This window comes from Pan paniscus, chromosome 3 (genome assembly GCF_029289425.2).
Source record: "Pan paniscus chromosome 3, NHGRI_mPanPan1-v2.0_pri, whole genome shotgun sequence".
Taxonomy (NCBI): Eukaryota; Metazoa; Chordata; class Mammalia; order Primates; family Hominidae; genus Pan; species Pan paniscus.
The window spans coordinates 106105504-106124410 of NC_073252.2; the positions used below are offsets into that span (position 1 = coordinate 106105504).

The window sequence follows — 18907 nt, forward strand, 5'->3', positions numbered from 1 at the left end:
CCACACTTTGAGAACCCTTGTCCTAGAACCACAAAAAGGGTTAGGGTGTTCTGTGTTGCTTTTGAGTCTGTAATGCTGACATGGAAACTGTCATTTGTCTGGATAGGTGCACTTGTTTATCAGGTAATTTTTGCTATTACTGTGACTTTAATTTGATTGAAGCTGAAGGATTCTTGTTGAGGGTGGTATGTGTTAGTTTCACTTACTAGCCCTGGGGCCTTAGACACATTATTTAACCTCTCTAAGCCTCAGTTTTCCTCATCTATAAAATGGATTAGGGTTGTTGGATTAATCAGAAATAGTCTTGGAAAACGCAGATTATGAACCCGGCACATAGTAGATGCTCAGTATGTGGCACCTCTTATTTTTGCTGCATTTGGCTTTTTTCTTTTTAAAGGCTTAAGTTTTTGTTTGTTTGTTTGTTTGTTTTTGAGACAGAGTCTCGCTCTGTCCCTCAGGCTGGAGTGCAGTGGTGCGATCTCGGCTCACTGCAAGCTCCGCCTCCCACATTCACACCATTCTCCTGCCTCAGCCTCCCGAGTAGCTGGGACTACAGGCGCCCGCCACCACGCCCGGCTAATTTTTTGTATTTTTTAATAGAGATGGGGTTTCACCGTGTTAGCCAGGATGGTCTTGATCTCCTGATCTTGTGATCCGCCTGCCTCAGCCTCCCAAAGTACTGGGATTACAGGCATGAGCCACTGTGCCCGGCAAGGCTTAAGTTCTTTCTGAGGGTAGGTAGAGATTGACTTCTGTTGGCTCTCTCAGCCCTTGGAGATCTCATAGAAGAAATAAGACAAGTGCACTAATAATTCAGAAATAAACAATGTGGCCTTCAGGTGGCCTATGGCTGCTCACCCATCCTTAAGAATGCCATAGCCTGTCGAACCAGTCTGGGGATAAAAGTTATGCAGTTTTTAATGGTCCAAATGAGAGAAAGGAATAGCCTGCCTAATACCTTGAGTCCATCTCTGTTATGGCCCATTTAGACTAACGCACCAGTAGGAGATGAACACCAACTCCATGTGGATAGATTAATCAAAGAACATTGGACCTATAATCCTGTGGATATCTTATTAAGCATCTAATGTGTACCAGGCATCAGGTTATATGTTTTTCATGCATTGATTGCTCACTGTGGGTCATGGGTTGGGCACTGGGGTTTGTAAAGATGATTAAGACTTGAAGCTGCCCTTAGAAGTTGCTAACCTTGTGTCTCTAGGGTATGACTGTAAGAAATGATGGCAAGGAACCTTGCACTTTTAGATTGGGTTGATCTCTGCACATGGGTAAAATGAAAATGCTACTATAATTTGAAATCACTTGAAGTTATGCTATAGTGGTAGTTTATTGCAACACAATAAATTGTGACCTGCCTCACTGACTTGAATCATTGGCTAGATGGGCCTTGGTCCGTTGCCACTTAGGGGAAAACCTTGGTTTGGATTGATGAGGGTTTTGCTTTTGGGACGTTGTTTTACTTTGCTGCCTGCCCGCAGCCTGTGGAATGTTTCTGCTGATGGGCTGGTTTCCTGCTTGCCTCTGTCCTTGTATCAAGATAATTCATCCCACGTTGCCCCAGTTGCCCAGTCCTGGTTGTCAGACTTTTTGGTCCTGGGAGCGTTTTCATGCCTTGGTTCCCAGACGGTGCTGATGCAGCCTGCAGTGTGCTGCTTTCTCAGGGAGCCATGAGTGCAGTTGAAATAACCTTGCACTTAAAACCTGTCTTACCATTTTGAAAACTGTTCTTTGGAAATCTTGCCTTGGGATTTGAACGTCTTTGCCTTTAGGTTTTGCTCTTTTGTTTCTGTTTCTTTTACTCATTGGTTTTCTGCTTTTGAGTTTTGGTTGCCTTGCTTCAAAAATCTTATATCACGACCATGGTTTGGGACTATTTCTGTCATCTCCTTGTTCTTCTCTGGGCAAGTTCATTCCAGATAACTTGCCCCTCTCCTGCACACTGTTGGTGTCATCGAGGTTCCAAAGCAATGGTTTTGCAGGGGGCTTCTCAGATCCTGAGGGATATCTCAGTTCTGCTGTCCTCTTGCATCATTTATGATTATATTAGGTCATGCCTGTCCTCTTGCTTCTGGCCTGAACTAATTCACTTACACGTGCCTATAAGGTGATAGAGGTGACCCAATGATCTGCTTTTAGCCACAATACCTATTCCATGATCCTTGCTGAAGCTATTGCCAGACAGTGATGAAATAGGGATTGATTTGTCACTCACTGTGACTAAGCTAAGCTGGCTGTGTGTGAGCTTGGGAAGCTTCACTAAACATTCCCCTTACCCTAGGATTCCTCCCTCAGCCAAGGTGGCATGGTGAAGGCAGGGAATTGCCCATCCTAAATTAGCTGATCCCAAAGACTTCATTTTCTTGGGAGTCTTGTCACCAAATAGCCCTTGGGGACAGGAGTCTTTTTGCCACCATTATTAGAGTTTAAATTCTTACCTATTACTGATTTAAGGGCTGTAGAAGAGAAGGGCCAAGAGGCCAAGCTGCACAAGGGGCTCCAGCTCCAAGGAGAAAAGGATGGTGGCTGGGGAGTGGGTGCTCTGGGAACAGCCTGCTGAGCACTTTGAAATATGGCTAGTGCCACTGAGGAACTGAATATTTAATTTTACTTAATTCCAATTAATTTAAATAGCCACATGTAGCTAGTGGCCCCTGAATGGAACAGTGCAGTGTTAAAATCAGTACAGAGAAGTATTTAGAGCTTGGCCTTCGGGGCTTTGATTCAGATTCCGGCTCTGCTGTCTACCCATTGAGTGACCATAGGGACACTTCTTAACCTTCTACAGTTGTTTCAAGAATTTGTTGTATTCAATATAAAGGGTTTAGAACAGTGCCTGGCAAGAAGTGTGTGTTTAGTTAATGTTGACTTATCATATGTTCACTCGGTATTTTGAATGGAATGGTAGTAGAATTCATGTGGAATATGAAATGCCACTGTTTTTTGGGGTGGGGTGTGTGCGCATGCGTGTTATGTTTTCTTTCTTTTAACAGGAAATTGTTCTTTTGTTGCTCTAGGTTGCTGCAGCAACTGGTCACACAGTAGTGTTGGTAGACCAGACAGAGGACATCCTGGCAAAATCCAAAAAGGGAATTGAGGAAAGCCTTAGGAAAGTGGCAAAGAAGAAGTTTGCAGAAAACCCTAAGGTAATTTCTTATTATCGATGTCTTCAAGACAAGTCCTCTGACTGCTTTACATTTGCAGGGCAATGGGGGATTTCTGGCTTTCTTTCTTTTTTTTTTTTTTTCAGTTTGTTAGTGTAAAACTCATTTTTCCATAACTTTAAACCAATATAATAACATAATTACTAAACATTCAGGGGGTACTGATTACAAAACAGGAGAAGTAAATAACCATTTTGTTGGGTGGGATTTGAGGTTGAGAAGAAAGCTTGTACAGGTGGTGAACTCATTCTAGAAGAACATGAGAATTTGGAATTGAAGAACACTTGTTTTGCTAAAAGGATGGAAGAAGAAGAAACAGGAAGATAATTTTTATACTACAAGTTAAGAAGAGAATGATATAATAAATATGGTATTTATAGAAACTAAGAGTGAATCATTCTACTTGCCAGGAGCAGAAGAGATAGAAGAATTTGAGGAACTCTGTGGAGGCTGGGAAAAAAACAGCATGGTGGGATGAGAAGGAGTTGGTGACTAAGGGCCATGCTGTTTTTTCAGCGCACTTTCACTTAGGAGTTTGCATGTAATTAGAAATACAGCACAAATCACCCAAACAAATTTTAATTTACCTTTTGTCATCTTGTTAAAGTTGCTTAAGATTGATTTCCTTGGGGCTTGGATAGAATTTCTCGCTGTATGCAGCCAGAGAAAAGTACACATAAGGCATTTGTTGTTTCTCACTTCAAGTATCCAAGGTGGTATATCTAGATGCTTTTAAAAATTTTTTTATTATGGTAGAATATATAACATAAAATTTGCCATTTTAAACTATACAATTCAGTAGCATTAATTACACTCGCACATTCATACTTCATGTAAGTGGAATCATACAATATTTGTCCTGTGTCTGGCTTATTTCACTTAGCATAAAGTTTTCAAGGTTCATCTATGTTGTAACGTGTCACAACTTCATTCTTTTTTTTTTTTTTTTCTGAGACAGAGTCTCACTCTGTCACCAGGCTGGAGTGCAGTGGCACAATCTCAGCTCACCACAACCTCCACCTCCTGGGTTCAAGCAGTTCTCCCTCAGCCTCCCAAGTAGCTGGGATTACAGGCGCACGCCACCACGTCCAGCTAATTTTTGTAGTTTTAGTAGAGACGGGGTTTCACCATGTTGGCCAGGATGGTTTCAATCTCTTGACCTTGTTATCCACCCACCTCGGTCTCCCAAAGTGCTGGGATTACAGGCGTGAGCCACCACTCCCGGCCAACTCCATTCCTTTTTATGGCTTAATATTCCACTGGATTATTATCATATTCCAATTTAATATTCCGTTGGATTTATACCACTTTTTTTTAACCCATTGTATTAGTCTGTTCTCATGACATTGCTAATAAAGACATGCCTGAGACTGGGTAATTTATAAAGGAAAGAGGTTTAATTGACTCATAGCTCCACATGGCTGGGAAGGCCTTACAATCATGGTAGAAGGTGAAGGAAGAACAAAGTCATGTCTTACATGGCAGCAGGCAAGAGGGAGAGCATGTGCAGGGGAACTGTCCTTTATAAATTACCCCCCACTGGGCCCCTCCCACAACACGTGGGGATTATTACAATTCAGGGTGAGATCTGGGTGAGGACACAGAGCCAAACCATATCACTCATTCATCTGTTAATGGAATTGGGTTGTTTTCACCTTTTGGCTATTTTGAATAATGCTGCAGTGAACATTGCTATGCTATTGGTTTGGAGTCTCTGTTTTCAATTCTTTGGGTTATATACCTACAAGTAGAATTGCTGGGTTGTATGGTAATCCTATATTTAGCTTTCTGAGGAACCACCAAATTGTTTTCTGTAGTGACTGCACTATTTTACATTCCCACCAGCAATGTACGAAGGTTCCAATTTCCCCACATCCTGGCCAACACTTGCTATTTTCCATGTTTGTTTTGTTTTGTTTCTTATTGTAGCCATCTTAGGTGTGAAGTAGTATCTCATTGTGGTGTTTTTGTTTTTTGGTTTTTTGTTTTGGAAATGAGGTCTTGCTCTGCTACCCAGGCTGGAGAGCAGTGGCATGATCATAGTTCACTATAGCCTTGAACTCCTAGGCTCAAACCATTCTCTCACCTCAGCCTCCCGAGTAGCTAGGACTATAGATGTGAGCCACCACACCCAGCTAATTAAAAAAAAATTTTTTTTTTAGAGACAGAGTTGTACTGTGTTGCCCAGGCTGCTCTCAAACTCCTGGCCTCAAGTGATCCTCCCACCTTGGCCACTCAAAGTGCTGGGATTACAAGCATAAGCCACCGAGTCCTGCTATCATTGTGGTTTTGATATGCATTTTTTTCCCAATGTCTAGGTGGCCTTTAGATGATGGTGGAGATAATTTTACCTTCTCTAGGATGAAATTCAAATAATAAATATCACAGGCAGATTAATGTTAGAAATGCTTGTTCTTTGGTGCTGTAAAGAAATAGCACTTGAAATAAATTTAATTTCCTCAGCAAGACCATTTTTACTTTCTGCAGAAAGGGTACACTCGCCAGCAGTTTTGCCACAAGAGTACACCGAACAAAGGAGACAGGGTCATTTATAACCTGACACGTCCATCTTACTGCTGTGTCCAGTTTCTATTGGCTGGGACGGGACTTCACATTCAAATGTATTTGTCTTGATTGGCTAGCAACTTAGAACTTTTTAAAAGAGGCAAAGGCAGATGAGAACAAAGGAAGGAGGAAGTAACTTGTGGAATGCTGAGAAAGGTAAAAACACCTCTAAATAAGGAAGAGGAACAGGCTATGACCTAATGCCCACTTGGACCAGTATAAGCATGCCAGGGCAAATATTTAGGCTAAATTGTGGGAGCTAAGAACATAAAGTACATTGATTTCTTTATTACAGCTAGCAGATATTTAAGAATGTTAACAGGTCTTAGAATAAATTTTGCTTCTAAGAAAAGTTACTATTTATTCTTAATTAGATGGGGAGGAGAGTCTCTTTGAAGAGGAACTTCTACTTTACTTTTTACATTAAGATATTCTTCACCTGTCCCTTATATTCTTTTTTGTTGAGACGGAGGAGTCTTGCTCTGTAGCCAAGGCTGGAGTGCAGTTGCGCGATGTCGGCTCACCGCAAGCTCCACCTCCCGGGTTCACGCCATTCTCCTGCCTCAGCCTTTTGAGTAGCTGGGACTGCAGGCGCCCGCTACCACGCCCAGCAAATTTTTGTATTTTCAGTGGAGACGGGGTTTCACCATGTTATCCCGGATGGTCTCGATCTCCTAACCTCGTGATCCACCTGCCTCGGCCTCCCGAAGTGCTGGGATTACAGGTGTGAGCCACTGCGCCCGGACCATCTGTCCCTTATATTCTTAATTGTAGTGGGACCCCATGCAGGGGATGTTATGAGGAGGGTCCAGACAGATGAGATTATAAGAGCCCTGGGCTGAGGGTTGGAGTCTAGGACAGAGTGAGTTTGACCCAGATAGCCTGCATTTTCCGCTTGTTTACAGACTTTCAGCTAATTGTCTCCTTGGGCTGAGTTTCTGAGCCACACCCTAAAGATAAAAGGATGGCCCCTATGCTCAAGTTGCTCAGCTCTGGCTAGCTACTCCTCAGAAGTCTATACTCCTGAGGTTTCTCTCCTCTGCCAGGGACACCACTGAGGAGGGAGGTGTCAGTTTCTCTTTGCCTAGTTGACATACTGTGCTTATCTAGCTCTATACTGACCACCAATATAATAGCTACTCACAAGTGGCTACTGAGTGCTTGAAATGTGGCTAGTCTAGATAGAAATGTGCTCTGAGTGTAAAATAGACACTAGATTTTAAAGCTATCATAGGGGAAAAATATATAAAACATCTCAATATTTTTAAATATTGAGTACCTGTTAAAGTGATGGCATCTTAGATATATTGGATTAAATAACATTAATTTCACCTGCGAATGTCTTTTCCCTTTTTTTAATGTGGCTAGTAGAATATTTCTGTATAACAGCTGAGATCTAGCTGCTTATTCCATGATGATTTTGGATGCCTTTGCTGATTATGACTATTTTGATGCCCTGTGGACAAATTACACTATGAAATAAAATGGCGGCTTATGGAGGCACCATCTCCAATTCTGTCCTTATTGAGGTCTGTGGAAACCTGGAGTCACAGGAGAAAAATGAGGAAACGATGAAAACTACAGGCTCTTTGGCAGCAGAGGCTGTGTCTAGCTTGTTTCGGAAACAACAGTTTCAGGCATATGACAGACAATAATTATTTGATAAATGCTAAGTCGGCTTTCTTACCCTGGCTCTTGCCCTTGCTCTAATAGGAGCTAGTCTCTGCTTTTATTAGAGAGGAATAGTCAGCACCACCTCAAGACTAATGGATGGCGCGGAGCTATGGAAGGATAAATTACAGGCTTCGTGGACACTTTGAGAACAGATAGGGTAGGCCAATACAGGTGCTCTGAACACCCAGTTTGCTAACTGGAGCAGAGCTAAGAACTTGAAAGATAATTTCCAGTGAGCCCGGTGAATGTTCTCTTCTTCCTCCCACTGCATTAGGCCGGCGATGAATTTGTGGAGAAGACCCTGAGCACCATAGCGACCAGCACGGATGCAGCCTCCGTTGTCCACAGCACAGACTTGGTGGTGGAAGCCATCGTGGAGAATCTGAAGGTGAAAAACGAGCTCTTCAAAAGGCTGGACAAGTTTGCTGCTGAGTATGTAACCTCTGGACAATCTTCTTTTTTTTTTTTTTTTAACCTTATTTTTGTTTTTCATTTTTATTTTTTGTTTTTATAGATTTGTGAGTACAAGTGCAGTTTTGTTCCATGCCTATATTGTGTAGTGGTGAAGTCTGGGCTTTTAGTATACCCATCACCCACATAGTGAACACTGTACCCAATAGGTAATTTTTCAACCCTCGCCACCCTCCCACCTTTTGAAGTCTCCAGTGTCTGTTATTTCCCTCTGTACATCCATGGGTACCTGTTATTTAGCTATCACTTATATGTGAGAACATATGGTATTTGACTGAGTTGTTTCACTTAAGATAATGGCCTTCACTCCTGTTCATGTTGCTTCAAAAGACATGATTTTATTCTTTTTTATAGCTGAGTAGTATTCCATGGTGTATATATGCCACATTTTCTTTAATCAGCCATTGATGGACACTTAGGTTGATTTCGTGTCTTTGCTATTGTGAATAGTGCTGCAATAAACATATGATTGCAGGTATCTTTTTGATAGAATGAGTTTTTTTCCTTTGAATATATACCCAATAGTGGGGCTGCTGGATCGCATGGTAGTTCTGTTTTTAGTTTTTTGAGAAATCTCCATACTGTTTTCCTTAAAGGTTGTACTAATTTACATTGCCACCACCAGCATGCAGGGGTTCCCTTTCTCCAGATTCTCACCAGCATCTGTTGGTTTTGACTTTTTAATAAAAGGCATTCTGACTGGTATCAGGTGCTAAACTCATTGTGGTTTTAATTTCCATTTCTCTGTTGATTAGTGATGCTGAGCATTTTCTCATATGTTTATTGACCACTAGTGTGTCTTTTTTTGAAAAATATCTGTTCATGACCCCTGGACATTCTTGACAGATTCTGAGGGGTCCCTCCCTGGGCCTTGAACTTTCCTCCTTGTTTATTGCCTTCTCCCAGGAAGGGATCCTCTGACCAAGTTTATCCACCTCCCTCTCTCCTACCCCACAGCTATTTCAAGAAAAGCCAATATGGTTTCCGTTGTTCTCCATCCTCCCACTCCCAGTTTGCTTCTGAAGCTTGGGCTGCTGTGATCTGATCCTTGTCCCAGATGCGTGTAGAATTACCCATGGTAACATGGAGGGGTCCATCCAGGGACAGGCCTATGTTTCTTGAAGTGTGTAGGTCATGGATACTCCTATGCCAGAAGCTGCTCTGACGTTCCTTGGTTCATTTCACACTGGCATCTAGAGGCTGCAGAGACATCTGACAGCAGACAGTTAAGGACATGTAGGGTACTTCTGTGCTCCACTCTCGGGCATAGGAGTACCCTACGTGTCCTTAACTGTCTGCCAAGGACCCTCAGAGCAGTTCTGTGTTTCCTCCTTTTTTGGATGGAGCAAACAGAATGGTGTAATTGAAGGGAATGCCTATAGACAGAGAGGACTTTCCTGTTTTGAGCTTCATCTGGGTTCAATCGAAGTACTCTTGGGAGTGTTAAAGGAGCATTGACTTCTTAGCTGGCTGGCTTCCTGGTGGAATTCTTCCTGGCAGAATGTACCTTGGGATCCAGAGCCTTCGAGTGTGTGACACCTGACCCACTGATCAGTGCTCTTCTAGTGACTTGTTTGACTATATTTTCATGCTTCTTGGTTGGAATTGAATGGCAGAATAAGATTATATGACAAAAGCAATTCTCAGGGCACTTCCGGTGGGCAGTGGCTAAAGAGAGACACTTGCATACCAGCTTGTCGGAATGTTAACCTTCAGAGATGGGTGGCCTTGTGGCCAGAGAGGCCCTGCCCCTGACAAAGAGAAGAGACTTGCCTTTCTGTCATCTGTCCATCACTGCCAATCAGTGTCCTCGTGCATTTCACACTGGCATCTAGAGGCTGCAGAGACATCTGACAAAAACAGAAGACACTTGTGGTACCGGGACTGGCTCCCAGGCCAGCAGGGAGCCCTCTGGGATAATAAACAGCCACCCCAAAAAAGGGAGTTTTGTCAAGCAGTTTGATCTTTATTGAAAAGATTGGTCGCTCTTGGTGACAGTGAAAGGCCTGACTGCCCTCCATTGTCCATGTCTGGTACAGAAGAAGGATCATTGGAGAAAGTCAGGAGGCCTGGGCCTGGTGCTGACCCCCTCACCACCTCCAGCCTTGGAAAGGTCCTCAGTTTCATCATCTGTAATGCAAGTTGAGGTGTTTGGGGTAAATAATTTCCTAGACCTTTCTGGCTCTAACTCTCTAAGACTAGCTTCCCCCATGTGTAAAATAGGAGCAGCAGCACTGGTACCTATTGTACAGAGTTGTTTAGGAAACTCATTTAATTTAGCTCACTTTTCCTGAGTGCCTGCTGTGTATCAGGCACTACACTAGGCTCTTTAACCTGAATTGATGCAAAACAGATATGACGTGTGAAAAGAAGGCATGACCCATAGTCATACCAAAGATGTGACTTTGCTGCTGACCTTCTCCACCTTTCTTGGCACTGTTTGTTTTTGTTTTAGATCACCACCATTATTGAATGCTTGCTACAATTTTTAAGCAGCCGTATTGAGAGGTACTTTACTGACAAATTTTACAGTTCGATCCTATAATGGGAGAAGAAAATATAGTAAAGTGATACATTTCGGGTTGGAAGCCCTGATGAAACAGTTGCATCCTGGAGAGAACATGACTTCTCTAGCAGCAGCCTAAGACACACAAATGAAAAGTATGACCAGACGCACAGGCAGCCAGATCGAAGTCCTGACTTTCCCCTTTAGACAAAGTACAGACTCTTGAATCCTTTGCCATCCCCACCACCCCTCTTGTCTTCTTTATACTAGGGTCTGGGGCCATTGCTAATAATCACTGTGCTTGTGTTGTCGATTTTCTTTTAGAACATTTAAGAGAAAAGTAGTTTTTTTGGTACCTGAGTGTCAGAATGAAAAAAACAAAAGATGGTTCAAGACAAGTGTTTCCAGGAACATGTAAGAGTCCTTTTTTTTTTTTTGAGATGGAGTCTCGCTCTGTCGCCCAGGCTGGGGTGCAGTGGCATGATCTTAAGCTCACTGAAACCTCTGCCCCCCAGGTTCAAGCAGTTCTCCTGCCTCAGCCTCCCTAGTAGCTGGGATTACAGGCATGCGCTACCATGCCCAGCTAATTTTTGTATTTTTAGTAGAGACGGGGCATGTTGGCCAGGCTCGTCTCGAACTCCTGACTTCAAGTGATCCACCTGCCTCGGCCTCCTAAAGTGCTGGTATTACAAGTGTGAGCCACCGTGCCCAGCCCAGAGTACATTTTGTTTGTGGATGAAAAGACTGTCCTATGTGTTTAGTATTCTCTGAAGACAGTGTGAGACTTTTAGGAACAGAGTCAGCCTGACCCTGTTGGGAGAGGCAGAAGCAGAGGTCTGCTGGGGAGAGATCATTTCCTCCTTCTGATAAAATGTGCCAGAGTGCCCTGGACTGGTAATACCTGGAACTGGGCTCTGATGTCACTTTATTTTACCAAATGTGCCCAAGTTTCCCCTTTTTGCAGGTGAATGGCCCTTCAAACATTCTACAAAAAGGGGTATTACGATTGTAATACTAATCTTTAAAATAACACTTTCTTTTCTTAAGGGGAGTGTGGAGCCACAGCTGGCACAGCCTTGGGCCCAGGCTGTCCCTGCTCTGTTTTTGTGGTTCCAGGTGCTTGTGGTGCAGGTTGTGTGGTTGAACAGTGCTTGTGTTGGCCACACACATTGTTATTGGAAGAGGATCTTTTTTTCATTACCTTCTGTAATGGGGAATAGTTTATATTATTTTCCCCAATGAACGAAAGCAAGAAACTTTGAAAACTGAAATTTTAAGACCTTAAAAAAATGTCATTTTTTTTTTTAAAAAGGAAACCCTGGCGTTTAAATGGCCTACCTTGGAAGCTGTTGGAGAAGGCGGATGTGCTCATACCTGGAAAGAGAAGGCTCTCCGCTGCCTACCCACACTGGTCTCGCCTTTTACCTCTTTTCCCTCCTTTCCAAATAACTGGTTTCTTCTCCCTTCTCTTCCTCCTCTCCTCCCACCTGCCCCGATTTGAGCAGATTATAGTATTGCCTTTTAGGTAAGCAGAAACCCCCAAGCCTGGTCAGTAAGGGATCCTTTCCTTTCCTGCCCTGTTACAGGCCATCTTGGTTGGAATCAGCACCAGGCCTGTTTGTATGTTTTTATCCGCAAGGTGGCGCTGCAGGAAAGCCTGGAAGTCGACCTGTTTAAAGCTTTTCCTCTCATGCTTTTGGCACCCCACTTTACTGTGGCCTTAAAGAACTAAATTTGGTTTAAGTCAGTATGGATTTTTTTTAATAAATAAGTTAATGTCTTATATATGCATATGCCTATATCCTCTTTTCCCCATATCTACCCATGTAACCTTAAAATTTTTTTGAACCATGTTGGTGTTCTTGTTTTCATTTTAATTCCCATTCAATTGAAAAATAAAGCTTTTCACTTCAGGGAAAATATCTTAATTCATGTTTATCGTATGTTTCTGATTGAGGATTTATGTGTTCATTTAGAATTTTGTTGCTTTTAGGTGTCTTTCTTTCATTATTTTTTGATCACTGAGTTTCGTTTGTGACTGGGATTGGTTAAGTAGCTTGATCAATTAGCCACCTCTTGTTATCTCACATACCTTGGAAGTTAACTAATACAAGTAGGTAGGGGAAATTTTGTTCTGGAAAATCAAGGAAGGATTGGTGAAGGTTAAATACCTCTTCGGAACAGGAAATTCCAATTTTATTTCAAATTTAAAAATTTTTAAAAAGCTGAAGTCACTTGATTTCAGCCTCTTATATGAAGATGTGTCTTCTCCCTGATTCCCCCAATGGGTCAGGACAACAGATGTGGCAGTAAGCAGTCACCTTGTGCATTGCATCCAAGAGTCATGCTGTTTTGAAAGAAGAGATTCACTCTGATACTCCCACTATATTTTCTCTTCACAGACATACAATCTTTGCCAGCAACACTTCCTCCTTGCAGATTACAAGCATAGCCAATGCCACCACCAGACAAGACCGATTCGCTGGCCTCCATTTCTTCAACCCAGTGCCGGTCATGAAACTTGTGGAGGTCAGTGGGTGTCAGCTTGTGTGTGTCTGCCCGCTCTGCCAGCTCTCTCAGTCCTGCTTTTCTGTGTTACACCAGCCCTGCCACCAGTTGCCTAGGATGGGTTTTAACCTGAGGGTAGAAGGTTGTCCCTGAGCCTCATATCTAGGAGGGCTTCTATGCTTTGTTTCTTCACAGCCCTGTGTCTTGCTTAGTGATATCCAGAAAGGCTGTTAACTTTGTGGAATGTCATTTACTTATTTGTGCCAGAGCTGATGGGCAGTGCTGAGAGGCATCAGAATGGGAAGGCAGCACTAGAAACCGTGGGCTGGATGGGACCACACAGAGGGCAGCTACATGTGTTCATATTATCTAGTCGAGGTCAGCTTGCCCATGCTGTAAATGCAGTTCTCATTAGATACACTATACTAGCTTGTCCACAGTTCCTGGGGTTAATTCTGACCCCATGTAATGGTGCCTTAGCGTTGTCCCCAGATGAGGTACATCTCCTGTGCCTTGTGATCAGAGCTATTAAAACCAGCTCCCATTGGGTGCGGCGGCTCATGCCTGTAATCCTAGAACTTTTGGAGGTGGAAGTTAGTGGATTGCTTGAGACCCAGGGGTTCAAGAACAGCCTAGGCAACATGGCAAGACCCCATTTCTACAAAAAATAAAAAATCAGCCAGGGGTTTTGGTGCACGCATGTAGTCTCCAGTACTTGGAAGGCTGAAGTGGGAGGATTGATTGAGCCCGGGAGGTTGAGGCTGCAGTGAGCTGTGATTGCACCACTGCACTCCAGCCTGGATGACAGAGCAAGATCCTATATTGAATAAAAAAACCCTAAAAGTAAAAAAATAAAACCAGCTTCTGATAGCCTTGAGCCTCCTGACCATAAACCTGGAAGGTGGAGGGGGGAGGCAGGGAGGGCTTCCCCAGCATCCTGTTTGGAATGCTTGGAGACTCCAATATGTTGGAGTTGGAGTCACAGTAGGCAATTTGCACCTGAAATGGGACAACTTGCCTTTTACAGGGTCCTAATTACAGGGTCTGAGGAGCAGCCACTATTAAAGTAGCATTTGTTCTGAGGTTGAGGAGTTATTGCCGTGCGAAGTGTGGGGGACGCTGATGCTGCCATGTGGGTGATGTGGGGCCAGGCAAACCTACACACACTGGCTGTGGCCTCTCTGGGAGTGTGTATCGTCTGTTTTCTTCATTATTGCCTTTTCCAACTACCTTTTCCTTCCTTTATCCTCCTCATTCCCTCACCACTACTCAGCATAAGCATTTTTAATAAGTCATAATAATGACCATTTTTTTAGCATTTTCTCTCAAGTGACAACTTTGACCATCTTGCAATGGGACTTTTTCTGTCTTACTAACATTGCTTCTCAGCTTCCTCCTATTTTCTCCTATCCCCTAAGGCTGATTTTTTGAAGAAATTGAAGAATGAAGGGGAGGGATTTGGGGAACAGAAGAAACAGCATTTAACAGCTCTTATCTCATGCAGATTAAGAGCAAAGAAGTGGCATGCATTTCCAACATTTCAGTACTTAGGGACTAGTTGATTTCTTTAGTTATTATATTGTATATATAAGTGTTTTGGAGATAGGCACATTCTGTAGATTTACTTTAATAATGTTTTCAACTGCATTTATCTGGTAATGTATGCTTTTGTCTTTGGAAATGTAGTGTGTTGGTTGTTAACAGCTGATGTTTAGCAAATGCTACTATTTTTTAGAAAGTATTTTGTAAAAGTGTTCTTCTCTATTCAGTTTTTATTGTTTAACTTTAGCTCTTCCTTGTGTTGCTGGTGGTGTACACCAAAATGACTTGTATAATAAGCTAAGTGGCTCCTTTACTTAGGACTGGGCTCATTTAAATGTATATATATATATATGTATTTTTTTTCAGACTCTGTTGGAACTAGGAGCAGCGTATCTGTACAAATTACTGTTCGTTGAATGAATGAATGAGTGAATAAACATCCATCTCTCCTGTTTAAAAAGAAACAAACCTTCACTATTATTAACTCCTTTAAACCAAAAACTTAATTTGAAAACTCCATAGTCAGCAGTGTTTGTCCCAGCTCAGTCTGTGGTTTTGATGGAGACTTTTAGACCTCCTTTCAAACAGCTCTGGGATTCTGTTTGATTTGTGGTACCCGCAGGGTGGCTTCTGGTCTTTCTCGTCCTGCTCCTCTTCTCCATCTTCACTGTGTCTTTTCCTGTTTCCATCCATTCACTTCTCTTGATGTCACGACATGACACCATGGCCCAGGCTGTGATCACACGAAAACAGGAGTGAGAACTCTTCTTTGTTTATATAGCACCTTTCATCCCTGCACAGACACTAGCTCATTAGTTCACCGAGTCAGACGGCCCTCTTGCACAGGGAAGACATGCCCATGATCCCCATTTCAGAGAAGAGAGGTGAGGCAGTTGCCTAAGATCCCATGAAGGGTCTAAAGTAAACCCTTTGACTCCGATTGAAGTTCTTTACTGGCCTTTACATTTTACATATATATATATGTGTGTGTATATTTATGTGTGTGTGTATGTGTGTGTGTGTGTGTGTATAGTTGAATGAATGAGTGAATAAACACGCATCTCTCCTGTTTAAAAATATATATATATACTTCATCTGGTTCTTTCCATTTACCATTACACATGAGTTCTCTAAATGCTTACTGAGGGCTGACTGTGCCGGGCATCGTGCTTGGTGCCGTCCCCTACAGATGCCAGTAGGGCAGCCCTTGTGCCCTTGCCTGTACCTCACAGAGGTCAGGAGGGCTGCTGGAGCAGGTGGCAGGCCCCGCTTGCTGTAAATGAAAGCCTTCCCCAGCAGGATGAGTCTGTTCTGAAGCCAAGGGGCCACTGGCCTCTAGAGCATCTGTGTGGCAGAGGGTGGAGTCATGGGAGGAATACTCAGGAATCCAGGAGAACTGTCACTTGGGCAAATTACTCTACTTTCCTGGGGCTCCTCCTCCTCTATAATAGAAGATCAGGTCCCATGTAGAGGACTTTTAAGGGCAACCATCATATACTTCCAGACTTCTAATAATTAAATAATGGAAGTCAGCATTTATTGAGCATTTGTGCTTAGGCTTTGTGCTTTACTCCCAATGTAATTTCATTCTCACCTCAACTTCCTGAGGTGAACAGAGTGATTTCAGTGTCATTTCAGTTTCAAGAAACATACTCAGGGTCACACAGCCAGTAAGTGGTGCAACTGAACCCAGGCTTGTCTCAACAACAAAGCCTGTAAAACTGTCCTATACACACATGTACACACATACACTTGTATTTTAAGCCGTGATTTTGTACATTCTACAGTACACTGTTGTCTTTTTTTTTTTTTTTTTTTGAGACGGTGTCTTGCTCTGTCACCCAGGCTGGAGTGCAGTGGCATGATCTCGGCTCACTGCAACCTCCACCTCCCAGGTTCAAGCAATTCTTCTGCCTCGGCCTCCCAAGTAGCTGGGACTACAGGCACATGCCACCACGCCCAACTAATTTTTCTATTTTTAGTAGAGACAGGGTTTCACCATGTTAGCCAGGATGGTCTCGATCTTTTGACTTCATGATCTGCCCGCTTCAGCCTCCCAAAGTGCTGGGATTACAGGCATGAGCCACCACATTTGGCCTCTGTTGTCTTAAAATAGTCATTTTGGGAAATACATTGTTTCTGGCTTGAGATTCCTACTTCTATGCTGAAACTCAAACTATTTTTGTTGCCTATATGGAGCCTTTTGATCAATCATTCCTTGAACCATTCTACTGAAGTTGCTTGCTGACACTCTGGTCATAATTCTCTGCTTTGCATTTCCAGGTCATTAAAACACCAATGACCAGCCAGAAGACATTTGAATCTTTGGTAGACTTTAGCAAAGCCCTAGGAAAGCATCCTGTTTCTTGCAAGGTAAGAGTATGGGTAGCTTGGGAAGGAGGTAGTTCTTTTCTTCTTGGACCCTGACTTATTCCTGGTAGAATTCTTCTCATAGAATGATGTGAAAGAAGGAGCATTGTATACTGCAAGCTTGTCCACGTGCTGTAAAGAGCAATCCGTGCCTCCTGTTCTAGTTTGTAGACAGGGAAACTGGACTCCTAAGCCATGCCTAAGGCCATTATGTGGATAGTCTGAGACCTGAATGGAGCTCAGGACACCAGCTGAGTAGAAGACACAGGACTGCTCTCTGTCCTGGCTTTTGTCTCCTGATGAATGGCTGCATTTTCATAAATGATTTTAGGTACAGCTTGGTAAACACATACATCCCTAACAGAAAATGAGGGCTTTACTTTTGCAAGAAATACTACAGATGGTGAAATAAATGATAAGACAGTGAGAGAGCAACCTGCCAAAATAGCATTAAGGAACCTGTTTCTCACCGGGAAGTTGCATTATGTTTTTATTGTTTGTTGTTTTGTTTTTCAAGAAGCAGCATGGTTTAGTGGGAAGCCTGCTTGACTTCCATCTTTTTTTTCCCCTTTCTTAAGCTGCCCAGTTATTGTATATAAAGTAATCCCAGTTGCTGAAATGATAACCTACCTGAAGGTAATTATTTTGATTACCTTCAGTTTCTCCATTTGCTTTAGTTCCTCTTTAGTTCCCCCAAAACTCGGGGACTATACTTATGCATGACTTTGCAGTTTTTCTTAAGGGGTAGTTGTGTCACAAAATGCTACACCATTACAAAGATTTACATATAAGTCATCTACTTTTTTTTTTTAACTGTAATCCTTTGTATCATTATAGTTCTCATAGCAAACTTTTGCTTTCTAAAATATTCTCGAGTTTGAACTCACAGTACTGTACTAACCCATGAAAAATCATGTTGTTCATGAATCACCTGAAGAAGCCATCTGTTGAGGTGGACTCCAGCAGCCAAAGAGAGCAGGCTTGTGTGTCCTGCTCCTCCCCGTCCATGGGTAAAGTGTTGTTAGGGAGTCTCATGCTTTAACACCCATTTTTTGTTTGTTTGGTTCCGTAGTTTTAAGTCATCTAGATTTCTAAAATCATATTAATAATTGGATGTTATGATTGTACTTTCTTACGCAGTTATGCTTTGTTAGTGGAAGAAAGTAGTAATGGTATTGAAAAGAACATCTGTGCAAGACAAAAAGATATGGAAACAGAAGTACAGGGAAAAGCTAATGATTATCTTCAGCAGCATAATAATTAATCTACAAAGTAATGATTCAGTCTTCCATCAGAGTGGCCACGGCAGCTGCAGAGATGGGAACTCTTTGTTCTCATTAAGTTGTTCTTGTTAGGTCATTCCAGAACTCTCTCTGTGTGGTATTCTAAGGGCTTTCAGAGGGTCTTTCTGGGTCAGTTGTTGAAGCTCTTTATGAGGCATCTGGACAATATATGGCAACTACATAGGACAAGGGTCAGCAAACTTCTGTAAAGGACCAGATAGTGAATATTTTCAGCCATACAGTCTCTGTTGCAAGTAGTCAGTTCTATTGTTGTAGCATGAAAACAGCCATAGACAGTATATGCAATATGAGTGTGGCTGTGCTCCAGTAAAACTTGACTTACAAAAACAGGCTGTGGGCTGGATTTGGCCTACAGTATTGTACTTTACCAATACTTGACATAGAAGAGGGGCATTAATGTGCCTGGAATGTGCCTTCCTAGTGACACTTCATGAGGGGATTGTGGTATATAGGTTAAGGGTATGAACTAGCCCAACTGGGTTCAAATCCTGGTGCCGGCACTTATTAGCTGTGTAACCTTAGGCAAGCTACTTAACCTTGCTGTGCCTCAGTGTCCTCATGCTTCACATAAGGATAATTATAGTACCTCTGTCACAGGGTTATTATGAGGAATGAATAAATTAATATTTTTAAAGTATTTAGAACAGTACCTGGCACACAGTAAGTACAGTAAATAAAATGTGTTTAATAAATAAGAATCTGAAAAATATGAATTTGATTACATAAAATAAAATTACTTTATTTAAAGATTGTGTCTCCTGCTAGGCACGGTGCCTCACGCCTAT

The 18907-nt window shown here is 42.5% G+C and overlaps 1 protein-coding gene across 1 annotated transcript in view; it reads left to right on the plus strand.

Annotated features, from left to right (window-relative positions):
• Nucleotides 1-18907, plus strand: part of HADH (hydroxyacyl-CoA dehydrogenase) — a 45380-nt gene that overhangs the window by 16926 nt on the left and 9547 nt on the right. Inside the window, exons 2-5 of the mRNA XM_003829995.4 lie at nt 3036-3164; nt 7696-7853; nt 12801-12927; nt 16732-16821. Of these exons, the coding sequence (XP_003830043.2) occupies nt 3036-3164; nt 7696-7853; nt 12801-12927; nt 16732-16821 (504 nt within the window). The remainder of the gene's footprint in view (nt 1-3035; nt 3165-7695; nt 7854-12800; nt 12928-16731; nt 16822-18907) is intronic.